We start from the raw sequence: 20,265 nt of genomic DNA, 5'->3' as shown, positions 1-20,265 counted from the left end.
TGGTTTTTTATTTGTTCAGCTGCTTCATTGTCGCCTTTAACATGCTACAACAGGGCTAAAAATGATGAATCCCAGAGAAAAACCCCCAAAAAACCTCTGATATCTAAATAAGTACCATGAACCACATGATGAACTAAGAGGGGAAGATTTAAAACCCACTAAACAAGAGGTAAACGAGATCACCAGATAAATAAAAAAAGGCTTAAAACAGACTCACCATATTTACAATTCCCATTAAATTACACATAAATAAATATATACATACATGAACACTGATTCCCTTATATAATAACCGTGAATCGTGTTGCAATAGAAAGTTCAAGTTGGTCGCTTTACCTTGGACAGGAAAAAGTTCTACAACTGAAGATATGACATGGAACTGCTTGTGTTTTGTGTTCAAGTTTATTCACAATACTGATAAAATGTCATCAGTCCTTTTTGCCTTTTGTTTGTTTGCTGCTGCTGTTGTACTTTTTTCGCTTTTTTCCGTTTTTAATATGGCTACAATCTTAACTGAAGTTTATGTAAGGGAAGGTGGTGATTCAGTCCGGTGAAGCTCATAGAATTTTTTAAGTATTATTTATTTCTTTTTGGTTTTTTTTTTTATTTTTTTTATATATTTTTAGAAAAAAAAGTCCTTTTTTGTTTTGTTTTTGTTTTTTTTTTCCTCCTTTTGTTTTATTTTAAAAAAAAGTTCACAAACTCAAGACAGAACTTTTTTTCTTTGCTGGCTCCGTCCCCCTGTTCTGTTTTCTTAGGCTCCAAATTGGGGTAAAACGATGGTGGCAGCGGGGAGAGGGGGGGAAGTTAAGAGGGAGCAAATGGAAACGTGGATGCTGGGAAGGGGTGTGGGGAGAGGGCAGAGCAGTCCTGCAGCGTCAGAGAACAGGATTGGCAGAAGGACGCTCATTCTGTTGCTGTAGCCTGGGGTGCTGGGTGCAGGGGAGAGGGAGGAGGGAGATGAATAGATCGATGGGCTATGAGGGGGAAGGGAGAGGAGTGTGTGTGGGGGATCCTCACTTTCGGTGCTTCTCCTCTTTGTCGCCGCTTTTGGTGCTGTTGTCTGTGTGGCTGTTGGGATTGTTGCTGAGGTACATTTTGTCCATGGCCTTGAGCGCCTCGGTGAGATAGTTCTGCAGGGCGGTGACGGCAGCGCACACCGCCGGGCTCCCGAAGCCGTGCGAGATGAGGTTGAAGTGGGTCAGGCAGCTCTGGATGCCCGGCTCCAAAATGGGGTTGGGCCGCGAGTTCCCCAGGGGAGATCGGTCCTGAGCCAGCAGGTCGGTGAACTCTTTACAGATCTGTCTGTGGCACAAATGGAGCAGAGAGGCAGAGGGAGGGAGGCAGGGAAGGAGGGAGGGGAAGACAAGAGGGAGAGAAATGAACCATCACTGGCGGCAGCAAAGCCTGTGCATGCTGCATGCTCCCTGCTAGATTACACAAGCCCCCCGGATCAAGGGGGCTGCTGCCCCCGAGTGCACACGCGCTCTCTCACCTCTCCTCTCTGCGCATCCTTCCCCCCAATTCTCACACTTCCCCGGCACGCACAAACCTCTTCCCTTTACCTCGCCTGCACTCACAGCTGCGCACACATATCACACCCCGTCCCCAGCCAACGCGCAGACAAATAACAGGCACGCAGATACACACACACCTCCCGCCAACCCCCATATCGCAGCCCCACACACCCTCCCCACAAAGACACATCCCTGCCCAGCTGCGTTTTGGAGCAGACAGACAGTTTAAAGTTCCCCAGCGAGGCGGAAGGGGATAGATGGGGTGCGATATCCAAAGGGAGGTTCAGGGATTTATCCACGGCTTGGAAGACCCTTTTTTTTGGAACTGGAGTGAGGTGCAGGCCTCTTCCTTCACAAGGCTAAAATACGCCTGTGTTTTGGGAAGAAGGAGCGAGGGCAGAGAGGGGAATCGAGGCTTTAAATTAGGGTATTGTGAAACATTTATATATGTACATCTATATCTCCAAATCCAAAGGGACCTTCCCGCAGAGGGGAAAGCTGACGCTAACTGGGGTCTGGAAATTTCCTTCCAGGGAGGTGGGATGAGAGGATACGAGGGCACGGAGCAGAAGTTAGGTTATATCATCCACTCACTGCACAAATGGTTGGGGAAATAACACACCTTATAGCAAGGGAGCTCAGAGGCGTGTTGAAACAGTTTTGTATTCTAAAACCCGCGTTAATGTCTTCCAGCCATAAAGCGGCTCCCATCTTCTGCCTGCGCCCTCTGGCACTGTGCCCTTTGGTGACACCTCCATTGGTAATTAAGGGCTACTAAACAACCCTTTTAATTTCCAGCAAACATATCAAAACAATCATTTTCTTTTCACGCACCACCTGGAAGTCTAGGCAGCCCCACCAATGATAAACTCCGCGAGCATTTTAACTGCGTACAGATTGTCATTTAAAATATATTTTTAATATCCCTATATTCACTAAGTAACAGAGCTGCTTAGGCAGAAAGAACCATTGCCGATTTTAATGAACTGAAATCAGTTTAATGTGCCAGTTTTATTTTACTGTCAATGGGAAGCCTTCCCCCTCTACCTAAATTGGTAAGCTAAGTGAAAAGGCCCGGAAAATGTTTTGCTCTGAAGAATTACTGCTTTTTCTTTAACTAACCATCCACCCACAATTTTCACGACTCGCTTTCAAGGTAATCTGCGCCAACTGACTTGATGGAAACCAAGCTGGGTTATAGAGTTCTCCTATAGCAGGAGGGCAAATACACCCCCTCACAATTTGCAAAACCATCAGCCACTGGCTATGTGGCAAACACTCGCAAATAAAAGCCCCAAACCCGGGTTTGTCGCCCTCCCCTCACTTCTTGAGCAATATGCCAGAAAGGTAGATGTCTTACTTTGTAGCTAGAAGCATGTTTTTTCTTGTGACTTGCTCGTTTGGATCGGAATGTTGTCGGTTGAGAAATTCAGCTACTGCTTTGGCAGGAAATTCTGTCTCACAAACGTACCCAAAATCTCTAGCTAGATGTACTGCTTCTCCTGAAAAGGGAGGCACGGGTGGGGATGGGAGGGAAACAAACAGCTCATCAGCACACATCGCACAGAGGCAAAAATCCATTAGAAAAAAAGGCACTACATTCTGCTTGGGCTTTTCTTCTAAAAGGCTTGGACTTTTTTTTCCTTTGAAAAAGGCAGTGTAAGAAATGCTAATCGCATCTTATCTTGCAGGAGTGTTCTTTGCTTCAGTCGAGGGCAATGCAAATGTGTATTTTCATGACAATCGTTGCAAGTGAAATCTCCCCTAAGAATTTTTAAAAGTTTACATTGACTAACAGATACTTTTAGACAGGCGGGCTCCATCCACCTAGAATGTGTGCTTAGATTTACATATCCATACCTATACACAGCCATTTACGTACATTTCGTTCACAGCTATTTACTCTGGAAATGTTTGTTTGCCTCAGCCACAGTCTCTATATTCTCTTGCAATGCACCAATGATTAATATTGATCATAATTACTCCTAGAGCTCTTCTAAATAAAATGCATTAAACAGCTAAGTGTTTAAAATTTAACTTGATCGCATATAATTATACGTTCACCCCCAAACGATTAACCATGAGAATTTTAGGGTCATTCCACCGAGTCTGTCTGTTTTGTTGATTTTCAAATCTTTGGTTTTAATTTCCTGAACCAGTTGGTTTTTACTGCAGGGCTTCCTGCCATTAGCTCTAGCTCCGGAAGAACGCATGCGCCAATTAGAGCTTCAAAGCCTCAGTCCAGTGAGCTTGTTTCCATAAAATGGAGCGGATCATAAACAATAACAGTACTCTAGAAACTGCCTCATCGCTACAGGACTCAAAGCCCCAGCAATGTTTATACTATCATCCCCCCAAAATTAGCCACCATCGCTAAGTTATCTGGAGATTGGGCCTCTGGTTTGGTTTTTTTTAAAAATCGTTCTTTTAAAGCCATTGTAGGTGAAAGCCAAACAGAACAATAGATTACCATAAAACATTCTCCATATTCATTAACATCACAAATAATGTTAAGTGTCTACCAAATCTAGACTTTTTACAAGTTCTCCCCTCGCGATTTTTTTTACTGCAGCGCGTGGATGCAATTGCAAAGCCTTTTCAAAAACATGAAGATGCAGTAATTTTCACACAGTATAAATGTAGTGCGGCCACTAATCCTGATGTTAAAAAAAAATGAAGCCTGGCATCGCGCAGCGCTTCTTTCCCTGTCCCTTTGAACATGAAACATTTCTTGCAGAATGCGAAGCGACAAGAAAACAAAGCAACAAATTCCCTCCTACCCAACAAAACTTAAGCTAAACCTGCGCAGCCTGGGCTGAGCTTAAAAGCACTTTGCAGACTGAACTGGTCTAAAATGCAGTCAAACCCGTAAGTGAGGGGAAAGGAGGATCTACTTGCTGGCCTTGGGCTTACTTTGTGCCAGTCAGTGTGACACAGCAACTGCTTCAAAACTAAATGACTGCAAACGCTTCGGCTTCCCACCTCCTGGCTCTGACAGCATAGGGCATCCCAAGGTGTTAAAAGTAAGTTGCACCTTTTCTGCTTTTCTGGTCAGAGCAAAGTTGAGGAGAACCATATAGCCAAGGGAACATGTGTTCTGGAAATGAGAACCAAAAGGGAGTGGGGGTGGGGGGGGGGGTGCAGCAACTTTGAGGCTTTCAGGACACCATTAATTCATGGCTGAGGTCAAGGATTCCCAAATTAATTCAGGAAGTAATGGTCACGCATTTCTCAAATGCAGATGTCAGAAAACTTAAATGATTTACTGTTATGTGGCTGCGGGCTGGGAGGGAGAACAAACTTAAAGTAGCTGCAGTTTCTGACATTTAAAATTGCTTGGTTGTCCACCTGTGGCAGAAGGACAGCAGTGAAGCATTAGAGGCTCCGCTCGCCGTAACTTCCAACTTGACAGGCATGGGTCTCTTACGGGGCTGAGCCCACAGCCCCCGTTTGTTCACAGGGATCCTTCCCATGCTGCTCCCAATGAGATCTGCTTACTCACTTGAATGAGGGAGCAAGATGGGGCCCTGAAAACGTCTAGCTCAGAGACTTAAAAGCAAATAAATGGTAGAATGCAACGCCGAGTCTGCAGGACTTACGCAAGCCCGTTTCAGGTTAAAACAAAAAGCAAAGGCACACAATTAATGGTTTTTTTTCTGAGGCATAGAAAATAACACCCTTCCAATTTCCAACAAGCAGCACTGACTCGGGGCGGGCGGGGGGGGGGAAGCCCAACCCAACACCAAGTCTTCTCCCGTTAGGCAAAAGCAACAGACACATTTTCCAGACGAGCCCTCCTGGCTCTTTGAGTCACTTACCCTCCACCAGCGACGTGAGCAAGGTAACGTTAGCAGCTTTACGCCTCCCGGCTGGCAGGTTTAATCCTATTTTGTCCAGTTTCTCCCTCAGAGATCTGCCTCCGTTTTTAGACTTCGCCCTGCTCCGCACAGAAAGGCATTGAGAAACGGGGCTGCGGGGGGGAACCCGCTCCCACTTTGGCTCCTGCGCACAGGTCCCCCCCACACGTTGCCTTCCCGTGGAGGGGAATAAAGGGTTGGGGGGGGGGGAATGGATGTGGGGGGCTGAAGAGCGAGTGTTGCTGAAAGCTGAGTCTGAGACATAGGGATGGGGCTGTGGATGGCTCCATGTCTAGGGAACAGGGGCCCTCACTAAGGCCTGGATCAGCCCCTAGGCTGGTGGGGAGCTCTGGGCACGTCAGGGCCAGGGCTGGACCCCTAAGGCAGCCGCCTGAGCTGCCACGGCGCCATGGACCCGTGGGCAGCGGCCCAGGCGTGACAGGAGGAGGCCGATTCGTAAGGTCAGCAGCCCCCGTTACCGCCACGGAGCATCCCAGCCCTCACACTGATCCCTACGCGGCCCACCTGCGGCTTTTCGGTAGAGCCGGACCGAGCCGGGCCGTGGAGGTGGGAACTGGCTTAATTAATCCTGGATGTCACTCCCTGCCCGGGCGCGGCGTAATTGCCTGGGTGAGGTGGCGGGCCCAGGGTGGCGGGGTGGGTGCCCACGGCGGGGCACCCGCCGGTATCTTCCCCGCTCCTGGAGGATGTGCGGGGGGGGGGGGGGTTCACTGCCGTGACGGGACAGTGTGTCCCGGGGGACCCCCGAAGAGGGGCGCGGGGGCCACAGGAGGTTGCGCGTTGCCATGGCTACAGCGCCCCCCCCACGCCGCCGCCTCGCAGCGCTGCCCCTGCGGCCGCGCGCGTCCCGACCCCTAGCGGCGGGCGCCCCGCGTGGGCTCTCCTCCTCCTCCTCCTTCCTCCGTCCTTCCCTCCCGCCCGGCACGGCACGGCGCGGCCCGGCCGGGCACGGCGGCAGCGGGCGCTATTCGCCGCCGCCACCCCGCCTCCCGCCTTCCCCCGCCCCTCACCTCCGGAGCACTCCGCCCAGCAGGGAGGCGTTGAGGCACTCGGGCGGCGAGAGGCGTCTCTGCACTTCCGCCACCGTGACCTTGTACTTGGAGGTGGAGCTGAGCAGCGAGAGGCGGCCCGGCACCGAGCAGAAGACCTCGTTGGGGTTGACCACCCCGCCGAAGAGCGCGTCCTTGTTGATGGGGATGGAGGAGACGGCGTTGTTGTTAGACTTGGAGAGGGACACGGGGCCTGCAGGGAGGGAGGAGCAGGGAGGTGAGGGTGAGGGTGAGGAGCGGGCGGGGAGCCGGGGAGGGGGAGGCCGCCGGCGGGCGCCCGAGCCGCTGGCTGCAGCCAGCCCCGGCCCCGCGCCGTACGGGGCGGGGTGGGGGGAGCGGGGGCAGGCGAGGGCAGCGGCGGGGCACCCCTCCGCCCGCCGGGAGAGCGCGGGGCGACCCTCCACCCGCAGCAAAGACATTAAAAAATAACCCGGCGGCCCCCCGCGCTGCGCCCCCCCCCCCCCCGCAGCCCGGAGCGGGCGCACGCCGTCGGGGGGTGACGGCTGTTTGTTGAAGCACGTCAGCACCGGCCGTGTTAGACGTCACGGGCAAGGCCGGCCCGCCACGGCCGCCGCCGGCTGCCTTGCCCGCGGAGGGCGGGGAGCGACACGAGCAGCGGGACGGGCGTCAGGGCGGCGCGGGGACGGGCGCTGGGGTGCCCGCAGCCCCCCCCCCCCCCGGGGGGACGGCGCCGTTCGTCCCGACCCGCTGCCTCACCAGCGGCGCGCGACTTCTGGCGTGGAACGCCCGTCACGCGGCGAGGAGCGCCGGTGGCTCCCCAAAACGGAGCCTCCCCCTGCCCGGCGGGGAGGCGCCGGGCCGGGCCGTGACGCCGTTGGGTGCCCGCCGGCCTCGCGTCCCGGCCGGGTCCGCCGCGGGCGTGCGGTCGCCTTCCCTTTCTCCTCCGGCCTCGCCCGCTACTCTTGGCGGGCGCAGTCCAAGCGAGCGGGGGGCTCTCTCCGTTTTGGATAGATCACTTGTGACATTAATAGCTCTGGGAAGGCTAATAGATACAACAGGAGTTAAACGAACTCTTGAGATTACTAATAAAAGAGCCAATTATCATGTCGACTTGGAAAGAGCATCTCTTAAGATTTATCCCTTGCACATCTAATTTGACGTGACAAAGGCTTCACAGACGGGGGGGGGACACACACCGAAACTTTGAGCTCGCTGGCTGTACAGCGATTAGGGTGAGAGAGGAGGGCGGCTCCGCGCAGCACCTTGCTGGGGTGGCGGCCGGGGTACCCAAATTGCAGGCGGCTGCACAGCCACGGCACCCCTCAGGGCTGTCAGCAGCTAGCTACGTCTTCAGCCCCGCGAGTTTTACTCCAACAGCAGCTCCCTACACAGGATCCCAACGCAAACCAGTCGCTTTCCACCGAGAACCTCCTTTGCAAACTGCCCTGTGCCACCTTGCCCAATCCTTCGGCCATCCGAAAGAAAGACGGGAAAAGAAAGCTGGGTGAAAACGCGCCATCAATATTTTGCACGATTTGGGGACCAGCCTTCCAAGCAATTCCATTCCAAGTGAAGCGAGCGCACAAAGCCAACGAAAACCAAACCGCTCTGACGGACAGCCATCAGTTTCCAGAAACTCGCCCCTTGCTCTCCAGCAGCCCACCTCTGCGCCGCCGTGATTTAAATAAGAAAACCCGCAGAAGGAGGAACAACCGTTTTCTCTTTCACAGCCCAGTTTACCAGCAACGATTCAAGCCCGGCGCCGCTCAGCCCGATGCGTGGGGCAAACCACGACACCGAATTGTTTGCTAATGCACTAAAATACCCGCTCAGATTTTCTAGATCGCCTGCTAACATTTTTCCTCCTTACCGACAACAATAATTAAAATACCCGGCAAACGTGGCTATTCAAGAGGGCGGATTTCAACCCGCATCGCCCCTTTTCTTTCTCTGCCTCCAACCTTTCGGCCAACAGTACGTGCCAGAGGAAGGAGCCCGGGGCCGGGGGGCTGGGGGGGGAGGCCGGTAAGTCCTCCCTGCGAGCAGTCCCCAGCCTGTGACGACATGTTTGGTATGCGCAAGGAAACGGCTTACCTTTCTTAATTACAGTTTGATCTGGGATGTTAATACCGGGGTCTTCTACGTGCTGCAACAAAAGGAACAGGCAGGGATGTAAATGTACAACCACAACAAAAGGCGGGGAGGGCTGGGGTGCGGGAGAAGTTGTGTCCCCCCTCCCCGGGCACGGTGCGGGGTGGGAAACAGCAGATCCCTACGGCTGGAGGCGGGGGGGGGGGGCACGATGCGGGATTTGGGGGGATTTCCTTTATCGGGAGGAATCCGGCATCCCTCCCCGCTCTTCCCCCGTTCCCCAAGAAGAAGGAAAGAAAGAACCAAACACCCCCGGGGCTCACCCGGCCCGAGTGGCCTCCAGCTCCCGCGGGCTCCCTCCTCCCTTCCCGGCCCCTTCCCTCCTCCCCGGGAAGCAGCCCCGGCCCTTCCCTTCCCCGCCGCTGCGCCCGCGGAAGGGAAGGCACAAAGGAGGGGGGGCCCCACGCGCCCCGCGCTCCCCCACTATTGTCCCCTCGCAGGTTCCGCGGCCGCGGCTACAGCTGGGGTTCGCGCGGCAGAGTCACGACGTGATTAGAAAGTCAAATGAAATCGTGTTTTCCAATTCCAAAAACTGACAGGCAATATAATGTCTGGCTGTGTTTACAAATTAACACCAGTGCTGCTGAGATAGAAGATTTCGCAATCGTTACAAAACCCAGGCATTACCATTTAAAAAACTATTACTTCCTTCTCTAGTCTTTGTCCAACAATAATACTGATTCTAACATTTTCCATTCTGTCTTGGATTTATGCTCCTGTTAATTGTGCCTGATCTCAATGATTCCGGGTGGATGGTACTAAGTTGCTTTATTACAGGTTTTATTATACTCAATGCTCTCATTTGTAACTTGCCTAAAGTGCTTCTGGATTTAAGTATAATTAAATTGAGAAATGTTCAGAAATGACTACTGCTGCAGTTCTTGTGTTTTAACTATATGGGGAAATATGATCCCTTTATGCATGCACCCTAAACCCATAAAGTAAATGTAGTGTGGCATAATACTTTTATTTGTGTTATTTCTACACATATTCCATACAGTGAGGACTGTTAAGTTTAAAATCCCACAGAGATATTTATGATTAAATAATTTTCACCGTCTACTTGATTTTCTTAAATATTTAGCGGTCGTTTTTATTAAAGGTTAACTGTTGCAGCAACGGAAAAATTTAAAAACGACCCTTTCCCGACCCAGATTTCTGTAAAGGATTTTTTTTTTTTTGGCATAACTAGATAAAATACTCTTAAAAGAGATATCCTCTTATTTGTACACTTTCCTTCATGCAGCCTGCTGATTCAGTTTTACAGAGAAAAAAAAAAAATTGGCTGGGCTGGTTTAAGGATTTAAACCAGATGGCATTTGGTTTTCACGAAGTATAGCAATGCTATTAATTCATAGATCCCTGAAAGGCAAATCAAATGATTTGTACTTAAAATATCTGCAGAGGAGGCTTCCCGAACCAGCCCACTGCCACGGAGCACCACTGAGGAAAGGGAGAATTCAAGAGAACATTTTAGGTCATGTTCCTCCTACAGCAATCAGGGGCTTGCAGTCAACAAATTAGTTTATTCTTACTATTGCCTCCATGTTATTTTATATCAAGTTTAAAGAATCGACCTGCTTTTAACGGATCCAAATTGCTTACTAAATCCTCCACTTTGGGAAACGCATGCGTTTATTGCAAAACTGCTAAACATAACTAGCAATTTTCTGTGGCTAATTTAGCCAGATGAGGGCTGTAATAAATTCACTATTTTCCCCGAGTATAATTTACAAAAGATTTCAAAATGACCCCCAAAAATAGGTAAGTTCATCTGAACATTATCCTTGCAACACGAAACTGTACTCATTAAACTGTCAGCGAATATATTGTTGTAATATTTGATCCTGTGATTTGGGATGGCATTTCAGCAAAAATCACATCCAGATACCACAGCTCCCTCCTCCTCTTTCCTCCTGCAAGTCGAGCAGCCTCATCAGTCCCTTTGCACGAGCTCTGTGGGCTTTAATAAATTTATTGGCATGTTCTAATTCCATTTTTGGGGAGAAACCCGGAAAGATCAACTTTGATCACGACCTATCACGTTCTGTAAGGCCACTTTCCTAACCGAACAATAGCCCCGGCTTGCTTTGTAAATAGCCCGTGTGCTAATGTCATGCTTAATTAGAAATCATTTTTTTAAATCTGTATTTATCGATAACAGAATTAGGTCCCCCAAATAATGCATCCTCCAATAGGCTCCCAACATTTAATTTAATATAGGGTGTAGCAGGTCTGGCTCGAATTTGATAACCTATAGCTAATGATTTATGAGGTCATCCCTTTGCACCGCTGCTAAAAGAAGGCGGCAGCGTTTTAATATACCTCTTCCCTGATTTGTCGATTAATTCCTTTAGAGAAGAGGATCTGCCCGTATCCTCTTACAACTTTGGATGTCGTTATCCCGTATGCCAATTCTGTAATCACGGGAAGCCGATTTTTCCTTCTCAGGCCACTTTCACCCACTTTTGTTTTTCTCCTTCCCCCTTTTACGTTTGCCTGGGAGGACATTTAATGAGATCTCGCGTTTCAGACTCGTGTTTTTCCCAAGGCGGCGAGAAATCCCCAAATGCACGGCCCTGTGGTGATATTATATATTCTTCCAATCGTAACAGCTTATTGTCATTGAGAGGGAAAGATATTGTTAACGATGACAGTAATTTGATTTATTTATATTTTAGCGGGCGCGTTAGCGGGGAGGCGCGCAGGGACGAGCGGCGAGAACCTATTGTTCTAGGTGGGGGCTTCGCCTTTCCCCCCCGGGGGGGGTTGTGTGTGTCTCTTCTTCCCTCCCCTTTTTTTTCTGGGGGGTCCCCCTCCCTCCCCACGAAGTTCGGCTCCCGCGGGGAGGGGGCCGGGGCGGAGGGGCGCGCGGGCCCCGGGGCGGCCCCGTTGCTTACCGGCACGTCCTCGATGGCGTGGGGGATGGAGTGGAGGGGCAGGTCGGCCAGCCCCGAGCCCAGCCCGTGCGGGGCGTGCAGCAGGTCGTCGTGCCGCCGGTAGTCCCTGCGTGGGTCGAGGCCCGAGAGCTGGTGGGGCAAACCCCGGTGCGTGTGGAGCAGCCCCGTCTCCTGGCTCTGCCTCTGTCCCGGCCATCCTGGGTGCTGGGGCTGCGGCTGGGCATGGAGGGGGTTGAGGCTGTAGGGGTCGTTCACGTGGGAGTAGGGGTCCTGAGACTGGGGGTAGATGGGCTGGTAAGGGGGGGGGAAGTAGGGGGGCTGGAAGTCGGCGTTGGGGGTGTGGGAGAGCGGCGGGGCGCTGGTGTAGGGAGACTGACCCACGGTCCCCAACTGGGGTAGCCGGGCTGTCCCGTTGCTGGTACTGTCGTGGCGCTCCTGGGGGGGGGGGGGGGGGGGGAGGGAGCAGGGGGAGGGGGGAGGAGGGGGAGAAAAGAAAAACAAAGATAAAAATCAAACTGTTTCTCCTCAAAACCGGCTTGCGAATTTCACCTACGGGGCAAAGATGGGCAATTCGTCCGCTCCGAGGCGGAGAAGAGCGGACCTGGGCATTTCTCTGCCTCTGATTCCCCTTTGCACACAATTAAGAGGCAGTCTCGCTTTTTGAATAACAACAATCACGGCAATAACGATAACAGCAATAATAGCAATAATTATAACAGGACTGCTTATAATAATTAATAAAACATTGCGGCGATACAGCGTGGATTCACAACAGATCGCGCCCCGGCATTTCGGGAGCAGGTATTTCCCGCAAATAGAGTAATTCATAAGCGGGCATTATTAAAATAATAATTCTACCACGACCCCAGATCCTCCCGCTGGCCCTGGACAGAACCGAGACGAATACTGTCGCTGGGCTTACCGATAACGCATCCCAAGAAAACCCTGGAAAATCCAAGCCCACTGCCATTTTGTTACCAGAAGACGCCGAAACAGGCTTCTAAACAGCCCGGTCGTTCCCCCCCCCCGCGAGTTTTACAAACGTTTTGGGGCGAAGGCACTGCCACCGTCCCCCCCCCCGCCTAGGGGGAGAGCCGCCCCGCTGCCCGGCCACGCTCCCCGCTCGCCAGCGGGCGATTTGGGGAGCGGAGGGGGCGCCGGGGAAGCGGAGGAATGCGCCGGGCAGGCGGGGGGAACGCCGCCCCGAGCCCCGCCGCACCGACGGGCGAGCGGCCCCGAAACGCGGCCGGGCGTTTCGGCACGGCTCTGCCGGCTCCCGCAGCCGGGCAGAGGAACCCCCGGGTATGTCCGGGGAAAAAGGCATGGCCTCCGCGGAGGAGGAGGAGGATTCAAGGGAAGGAGCCACGATCCCGAAAAAGGGAAACGAGAAGGCTGAAAATATCCCGTTTGCAGGTGGCAAGGTGAAGAAATCGAAGCGGAAGGGTCCAAGCAAAGCCTTTTGCAGTTCGCTCGAAGGAGACAAAAAAAAAAGGGGGGGGGGGGGAGAAAAAAGAGAAGAGAAGCGAAAAAAAAAAGGTAAACCACCGAATTTAGAAAAATGAAGGAAAGGAAAAAAAGCCCTCTCCGGAAAGCTGGGTGCGAAACCCCGACCGCCACCGCCGACAACAATAGCAACACCCAGCACACACCAAACCCCCTCCGAGAGAAACGTGAAGCAACTCACCATAGCCGAAAAACTGTGCACTAACATCTGCGAAGAGTCGGGGGTTACAAGTCAAGGTAGAAGAAAAAAAAAAAAAAAAAAAGGCAGAGGAAAGGGACCGGCGGAGCGCGCAGCCCCCAGCGGAGCCCCGCGGGTGCGGGCGCGGCGCGGGCGCGGAGGGAGCGCGGCCGGAGCCCGGCGCTAGGCGCGGGCGGCGGGACCGGGGCGCCGGGGCTGCTCCTGCACCGCGGGCGCGCCACTATAATCCATCAGAACTTGCACCGATCTCTGCTGCCCTTCATCGGGTGTTGCCAAGGCGAGCTCTCTATCCTGGCGTGGTGTGAGGAGTCAAAGTTGGTTGCTTTTTTTTTTTTGCCTTTTTTTTTTTGTTTTGCGCTTTTTTTGCCTTTTTTGGTTTTGTTTTTAGCGTGTGTGTGTTTGTTTCTTAATCCTTGTTTTTTTTTTCCTCTGTCTCTTTCTTTCTTTTTCTCCTTTGACTTAGCTGCTGCTTCACTTGAGCTCCTAATAACAGATCTGCTGCCTTCCTGGAGACTCCTAATAGCAGATATTCATGACTATTAATATTACACGAATACTTAATAAGGGAAGAATGGCTGGAAATCGAGCGTGAAGCGAGAAGGCAACTCAAGGCAGAGCCTGTTCTAAATGACGTCCATTGAATGAAGAATCAGTGTATCTAATCAGAGATGGGGGAGAGGGAGAGAGAGACAAAAAGGGAGAGAGAGGGAGCGGGAGAGAGAGAGGGGGGACATGCTGCTGCGTCTGACGAATCACAGGAAAGGGGCAACATTTTAAAAGGTTGCAGGGCATGCAAAAGTGAAAGAGAAAGAGATCCGGAGAGAGGGAGAGGGTGGGAGCCAGGAGGGGGGTGCGGGGGGGGGGGGGGGGAAGAGACGGGCAGAAGGAGAGAGGGGAGGGGGCGCGGGATCCCCCCTTCCTCCCCTTCCCCTCCCTCCCCCCCCCCCCCCCGCCGCCGCCTCCCCCTGCCCCCAGCCCCGCGGTCCTTCGCGGGCGCACCTCGGGCTGCGGCTGCTGCGCGTAGCCGGCCTCAAAGCCCAGGGAGAAGAGCGGCTGCTGGCTCCCCGCTTGGCTCTTGCCGCCCTCGGCCGCGCCGCCGCCGCTGCCGCCTTTGCGCGGGGTGGGCTCCGCGGGGCCGCCCGCCGCCGCCCCGTCCATGCCTCGACGGCGCCCCGCCGAGGGGCTCCCCGCGCCGCTGCCCCCGCGGCAGCCGCGCCGCGCCGCCGAGCCGGCTCGCCTCCGTGCCCCGCGTCCCGGAAACCGGCTGGGAAAGTTTTTTTGGGTGTCTCCCCTTCTGGGTGTCAGCCCTCCTCCTCCTCCTCCTCCGGTTCGAGCCCAGGGCCGAGGCCGGCGGGCGCCTGGGGCGGGGGGGCTGGGGAGCCCAAGGAGCATCCGCCGGGCTCCCCGCGGCCCCCCTCTCGGAGGATCCGGGAAAAGACGGGGGGAAAAGGCAGGAGGCGGCGAGGGAAGGAGGGCGGGAGGGACGCGGGGTGGGGGGTGGGGGGGGAGAGGGAGCCGGGAAAAGAGGCAAGGCAGCGCTTCTCCCGGCCCAGACAAGCCGGGGCTCCGGCGCAACCCGTCGGACTGGCTGTGCAACTCCCAAACAACTCCCTCAAACAGGCACCGCTCCGCTCGCCGCCGCTGCCCCGCCGCAGCCTCCGCGCCGCCGGCGCCCGGCCCCGCACTCCGCCCGCCTGCTCCCGGCCCCCCGGGCGCTGAGCGCGGCTTGCCGGGCTTTTAGTCCGCTTTTCTCCCCCCCCCCCCCCTTTTTTTTTCCTTTTAAAGGCAGGTACTATCCCTGCCAGGGTAAAGCCACCCGCTTTTCCGCCCTCTCTACAAGTCACCTCGCATCCGCTCCCGAGGAAAACACGGCGAGCCCACCGCACACGCACGCACAAAAGCCGGCGGGGCTCCGGCGGAGCGGCCGCTGCTCCCTCCGTGTTCGGTAGCACCCGGGTGCAAAGTCCCATTAGCGCGAGGCAACAAAAGCCATTTGCGATGAAATCCACACGCTCGCACGTGTGCACACTTAAACACCGATCCTGGGGGAGGGAGGGGAAAGAGACACGCTTTCCTCCCGAAATCCAGCTGAGGAATATATATAGAGATAGATAAAATTTTTTTTTTTCCGGCTTAAAAAACACCACCAAACACCCCTGACACCTCATTCCCAGAAATCGAGCATCCGCCAGCGAGTGGATCTAGGAGCTCAGCTCCCGCACCGGGAGACAGCTTTATCCTAAACTCCTCGATCCGGGACTAAACCACCAAATCACTGAGCCGTCGGTGAGTCTGGCGAGTCCTCGGTCCCTTTCCTAAGCTACAGCATCGCCCAAAGCAGCGGCGGGGTCGGATGGGAGCGCGGCCCCCCCTTCGCCCCAGACGTGCCTGTCGGCAAGGCTCCGCCGAGGCTGGGGGGGACCTTCCCGCGTGGGTCACGACCAAATAACTGCGTTCATCTGCGAAGTGGAGTCCTTTATTGCGGGGTTTAAACGCACTGCACAGGCAACTTCTGCGAAACGGGTGACAATAGTATTCGTTGGTTTGAGACTAGGCATGGGTCCTGGGCATCGCTCTTCTTTTTCCTCTTCTTCTCCTGTTTGTCAGAGTAAAAGACACTCGCCTCTTTCTAAAAATACGGATGCACACCCAGACACGTAGAGAGAGATAGGCGCGCACAATCTGTGCTGAACGGTTCCAAAACCAAATTAGATGGATTTTAATTTTTTTTTTCCAAGAGGTTAAAAATATTATTGCTCAAAGCCGTGGGAGTGTGGCCCTGAAAATTAGGAGGCTGGGGGAACACCACTCCCAAACCCGTGATTTCAGTTCGGCAGCTGACCCCTGCAAATTTGTGCAGCTCGGTATAACCAACCCGCAGCTACATCGAAAAGGCTGAATTTAAGCGTCGGTCCTGAGCCAATTTATTGGGATGCCTCGGGTCCCTGGCGTGTAAGAATAATTCTCTTCCCTTTGTCTCTTTGCCCTTTCATTCATTCATTCATCCGTCCATTCATTCAGCCATCCATCCATATGGATGAGTGTAGCATCCTACAGAGCCTTATCTACGGAGGATCTACCTATAGACCAGACTGCTGCTGGATCCTGTTTGCCTTTCCTCATACACTTCCGAGAACGCCGGCTTTCCACAAGCCCCGAAGTTCCTGGGGAAGGACCCCAGCCCCTCTCCAGCTGCAGGACCGCAAGGAAGCCTGGCGAAGGAGCAGAAGTTTTCCTAAACGAAATTGGGAGACGGAGGGATGCTGCAGGCTCCCGCTCGCAGCTGCGGGGCCGGGGCTCTGCCCCGGCAGGGGGGAAGCGCTTACCTCGCATTCCTCATACTTGATATTATCCGTCAGCGCTTACCTCGCATTCCTCATACTTGATATTATCCGTCAGTTTCCAAAGCATTTTCATGGATTGGCGTGAGAGAGAGAGAGAGGATTTGGTTCTCCCTGCCCTTCCCTACGGTGGCGGTGCCGGGGCGGCGTGGGGAGCGCGGCTGGCGGAGGCTCTGCAGCGCTCCCGTCCGCGCTCGGAGATCTCCCTCTAATGGTGGAAACTTTTCCCTTTTCCAGCTCTTTACCCACAGCCTAATCGCCTCATTAGCATATCAACAACAGCCCAATTGCTCGCCAGCACAACAACCTGCAGCCATGGACACAGGTAGAAAGGACCCACGAGCGAAAAAAACCCAACAAACCAACCAAAAAAAAAAAAACCCAAAACAACCCCACCCCACAGAAGAACCAAAAAGGCTTTCTCCAACCCGCCGAGCCCCGGCGCGGGGGGGGGCAGCGGGCCCTGCCTGCCTGCGGGCGGGCGAGCGGGGCTCGACGGCCGCCGCTCCCCCCCCGCCAGCGGGGAGGAAAGTGGCCAGCGAAATCAAAGAGGCGACCGTCCCTTCATCTGCAGAGAGTTTGGGGCTAGCCATGAAGCCCTCCCCCCCCCCTTTTTTTTTATTTTATCCACGGGGTTTAAAGAAACCCAAGCGAGGAGAAACGAGACTCGGGTCGTGCACTAACGAGGTTATTGTCTACGGAGGCTTCTGTTGCCCTCTGGTTTTGATTTGGTCTTTTTGGTGGATATTTGAAAAGCTTCTTTCTTTTGCAAACTATTTTGTTCTGTTGGCCATTGGTCTTCCAAAAAAAAAAAAAAAAAGCCAAACCCAACAAATCCAACATAACCTCCCAGACAGAAGTGGGCGAGCGGTAATGTGAATGCAGCAGGAGCCAAAAAAGTCTTTTTGCAAGCACTTGAGCAAAGGGACAAAACAATGACCATAATAAAACTTTGGTACTTTCTTAGGTGGAGCGCTTCGTTTGCTTAACAATGTGCCGCTAAGCGAGCGCTCAGCCCGCCCTCCTCGGGGGTTGCTTTTCCACCCTTCTCCTCTTTTATTTCCCCGGGTGCCCAGCCTTGCTCCATCCACCGAAAGGCTTCGTTTTCCCCCCCATTTTCTTCTTTTTTCCTCTCGCTGATCCCGCGCCGCTCCTTAACGGCGAGGCGTCCTGCTCTCCGTGGGGCCGGGCGTGTCGGGCCTGGCGCGGCTCCCCCCGCCCGCCGGGCCCCGAGGTGTCCCCCGAGGCCGGGCATCCCCACCCGGGGGGGGGCGGTGGTGGGAGGTCGAGCACCCGGCTGCCTTGCCGCTCCCCGAAACTTCCCTCTGCCAACGGCAAAACCTGCCCCGTCGGGCTGGGAGACCCTCCCGGAGCCACCCCCCGACGCCGGCGGAAAATGTACTGCCTCCGGGAGCAAAGAGCCCCCTCCACTCCGCGGGGGAGCCGCAGCGGGCCCGGGGGGGGGGGGCGGCACACACGTCCCCACGCCGGGAAGGGCGGCAAAGCCTCCAGGCTCCCGGGCCTGCTCCTTCTCACGCATACACCCCTACATCCCCAAAACGGCTTATTTTTTTTTTTTTTCCCCTTTCCCCTTCCCCCCTCCTCCACCCCCCGATGCTCTTTTCCACCAGCGCCTTTGTCTGCAAGTGGCAGGAGAGTAAATTGTTGTTTTTACTCCCATTGAGGTTCAAATGGAGCTGGCAGATTAAGCCTAGTTAATGCCCCGGGGGGGGGATGAGAAGAAGAGGAGGGGATGAGGGTAACGAAGGGGCCCACCGCCCCTTAGCGCCGTCGGGCCGGCCGGGAGAGCCTCCCACCCGCGGCCGCCCGGGACTCCCGTGGGCCAAAGGCCCGGCCCTTGTCCCTCCTCTCCCCCAGCCCCGGCCCGGCTGGGGCGCGGGGGTAGGAGGGGAGGGGGCAGCTTTCCCCAAGAGACCCGCACGGGGCAGCGGGAGGCGGCTCCTGCGCGCCCCGCGGAGGGTCCGCCCGGCCCGGCCCCTCCGGCCAGGCACGGCGGGGGGGGGCGGGAGGGGGGCCCGCAGCGCCGGGGAGCGGGAGCAAGGAGGGCCGGGGTGTAGGGAAAGGTCGGGAACAGATTTCGAGGCAGATAGCCCGTAAGGGCTATTACATAAGAGTTGCCTTCAGTGAAAAAAAATAAAATTAAAAAACCTCTTTTGATAGCTTCTCCGCACCGACCTGGTAAAAAGACGCCAGTTCTAACTGTAAAAATAAATTTAAAAAGATATTTTTGTTTACGGCTTTTTCTTGCCCCCCCCCTTTTTTTTTTTGCAGGCGACTTACTGCTACCCTAAAAAAAAAAAAGAAAACTTAAATAAGGCAGCCCGGAGAAAGACTTAGTCGCGAGATTTGAAATACTGGGAGCAGAAAAAGCAGCTAGGCTCCCATCTTGAGCTGGACTGTCCTGGAGAAAAAACTCGTTTTCGGTACTAACAGCCCGGGTGTTCGAACAGGACGGTTCGTCTTCCCTTTCATCAGCCGGCAAACGCGGCGATCCGGCCCGAGCGGAGGGACGTGGGGAGGCTGTAGGGATTTCCAAGCGTCTCCCGGTTTAGCAGCCGCCGTAACTCCACACGTGTCGGCTCGCCCGTGGTGCGGGTGGGTCCCCCCGGGTCCGCGGGGCTGGGCGAGGCCCCGGCGGGCCGCGTTTTCCCTGCCTGGCCGCTTTCGCTGGTGGGTGCTGCTTTTCCCGTCAGCTCATCCCCGCGGGAGTGCTTTCCACGGGCGCTCCCGGCGCGTCTACTGCCAGGTGGGACCCGGGAGCGTTATTTTTTCCACGGGACGGGCTCGGGTGGGAGCTTACAGCGACGTTTCAGCCCCCGCGGCCCGGCTCCGAAGCGCGGCGGGCCCACGCCGCGCGGCCCCTTGCCACGCCGGCGGGCGCTGTCCCGCGTGGGGGCCCGGCGCGCTCCGGGGGCAGCCCCAGGGCTCCGCGGCGGGACGGCCCCGGGCAGAGGGACGGCGGGCGGGCGGGCACACGCCGCCCTTCACCGGCTCACGCTCCCGGGCAGCTCAGCCCCGGGCCGGGACACCCCCGACGGCGGAGCAGCCCGCGCCCCTCCCGGCCCGCCGCTCTCTACCTGTTGCAGCCGGGTCTCGCCGGTGGCAGCTCCCGGCACGGGGAGCCGCAAAATCGCCGACCCAGGCGCCAGGTTTGCCCCCGCTCCCTCCCGGCCCGTCGCCTTTCCCGCTCCAGCCCTGCCTCCCGTCCCAAAATAACACTAACACTCCCCCGCCCAGGGCAGGAGGGTCGCCTTACCTGCCAGTCCCCCATTTTGGCAAGGATAGACATCCTGGCTGCGGGCTCGGGATCCCCAGCTCCCTGCTGGTCATGGACTGCGAGGACGAGCCACCCGCCCGGGACGCCTGCGGGTAAATCCTCCCCTTACCTGCGCCGGGACTCTCTCACCTGGCCATAAAGAGCTGGGTGCTCCCTGCCTGCGCCTGCGCGCTGCCTCCGCGCTGCCTGCGCGCTGCCCCCCGCCACCGCACTCCCGGGGCGCCCGGACCGGCCCCGCGGCCTCCCGGGGGTGCACCGCCGCCACCCTCCGGGGACCCCCCCCCCGGGGGACCGCCCCCTCGGGCATGCTGCACCCGCCGGGCGGCTGCCCAAGTCGCTGCCCCCCCCCCAGCCCCGAGCTGGGGGCAGCTCTGCCCGCCCGGGTGCCTGCGGCCGGGGTGGGGACGGGCGAGCCCCCAAGCCTCGCCTCCCCCGGGGGGCCGGTAGGTTTTCTCGGGGGCAAGTTGC

At 55.6% G+C, this 20,265-nt stretch overlaps 1 protein-coding gene across 3 annotated transcripts; it reads right to left on the bottom strand.

The window, feature by feature from the left end:
• Positions 1-1,016: 1,016 nt before the first annotated feature.
• Positions 1,017-19,809, bottom strand: TFAP2A (transcription factor AP-2 alpha). 3 transcript variants are annotated; one of them, XM_059836379.1, is made up of 7 exons: positions 19,777-19,809; positions 11,457-11,891; positions 8,500-8,551; positions 6,406-6,637; positions 5,336-5,454; positions 2,878-3,019; positions 1,017-1,305 (listed from the first exon to the last, which is right to left on the bottom strand). In XM_059836379.1, the coding sequence occupies exons 1-7, from the start codon at positions 19,807-19,809 to the stop codon at positions 1,017-1,019; spliced, it is 1,302 nt and encodes a 433-aa protein (XP_059692362.1). The 3 variants fall into 3 exon arrangements, with proteins under 3 accessions (XP_059692362.1, XP_059692361.1, XP_059692360.1); XM_059836378.1 differs by lacking the exon at positions 19,777-19,809 and adding an exon at positions 16,525-16,575; XM_059836377.1 differs by lacking the exon at positions 19,777-19,809 and adding an exon at positions 13,141-13,167.
• Between the last annotated feature and the right edge of the window lie 456 nt (positions 19,810-20,265).

Source organism: Gavia stellata, chromosome 3 (genome assembly GCF_030936135.1).
Source record: "Gavia stellata isolate bGavSte3 chromosome 3, bGavSte3.hap2, whole genome shotgun sequence".
In the NCBI taxonomy this organism is placed as follows: Eukaryota; Metazoa; Chordata; class Aves; order Gaviiformes; family Gaviidae; genus Gavia; species Gavia stellata.
This window is presented reverse-complemented; position numbering and strand designations above follow the sequence as displayed.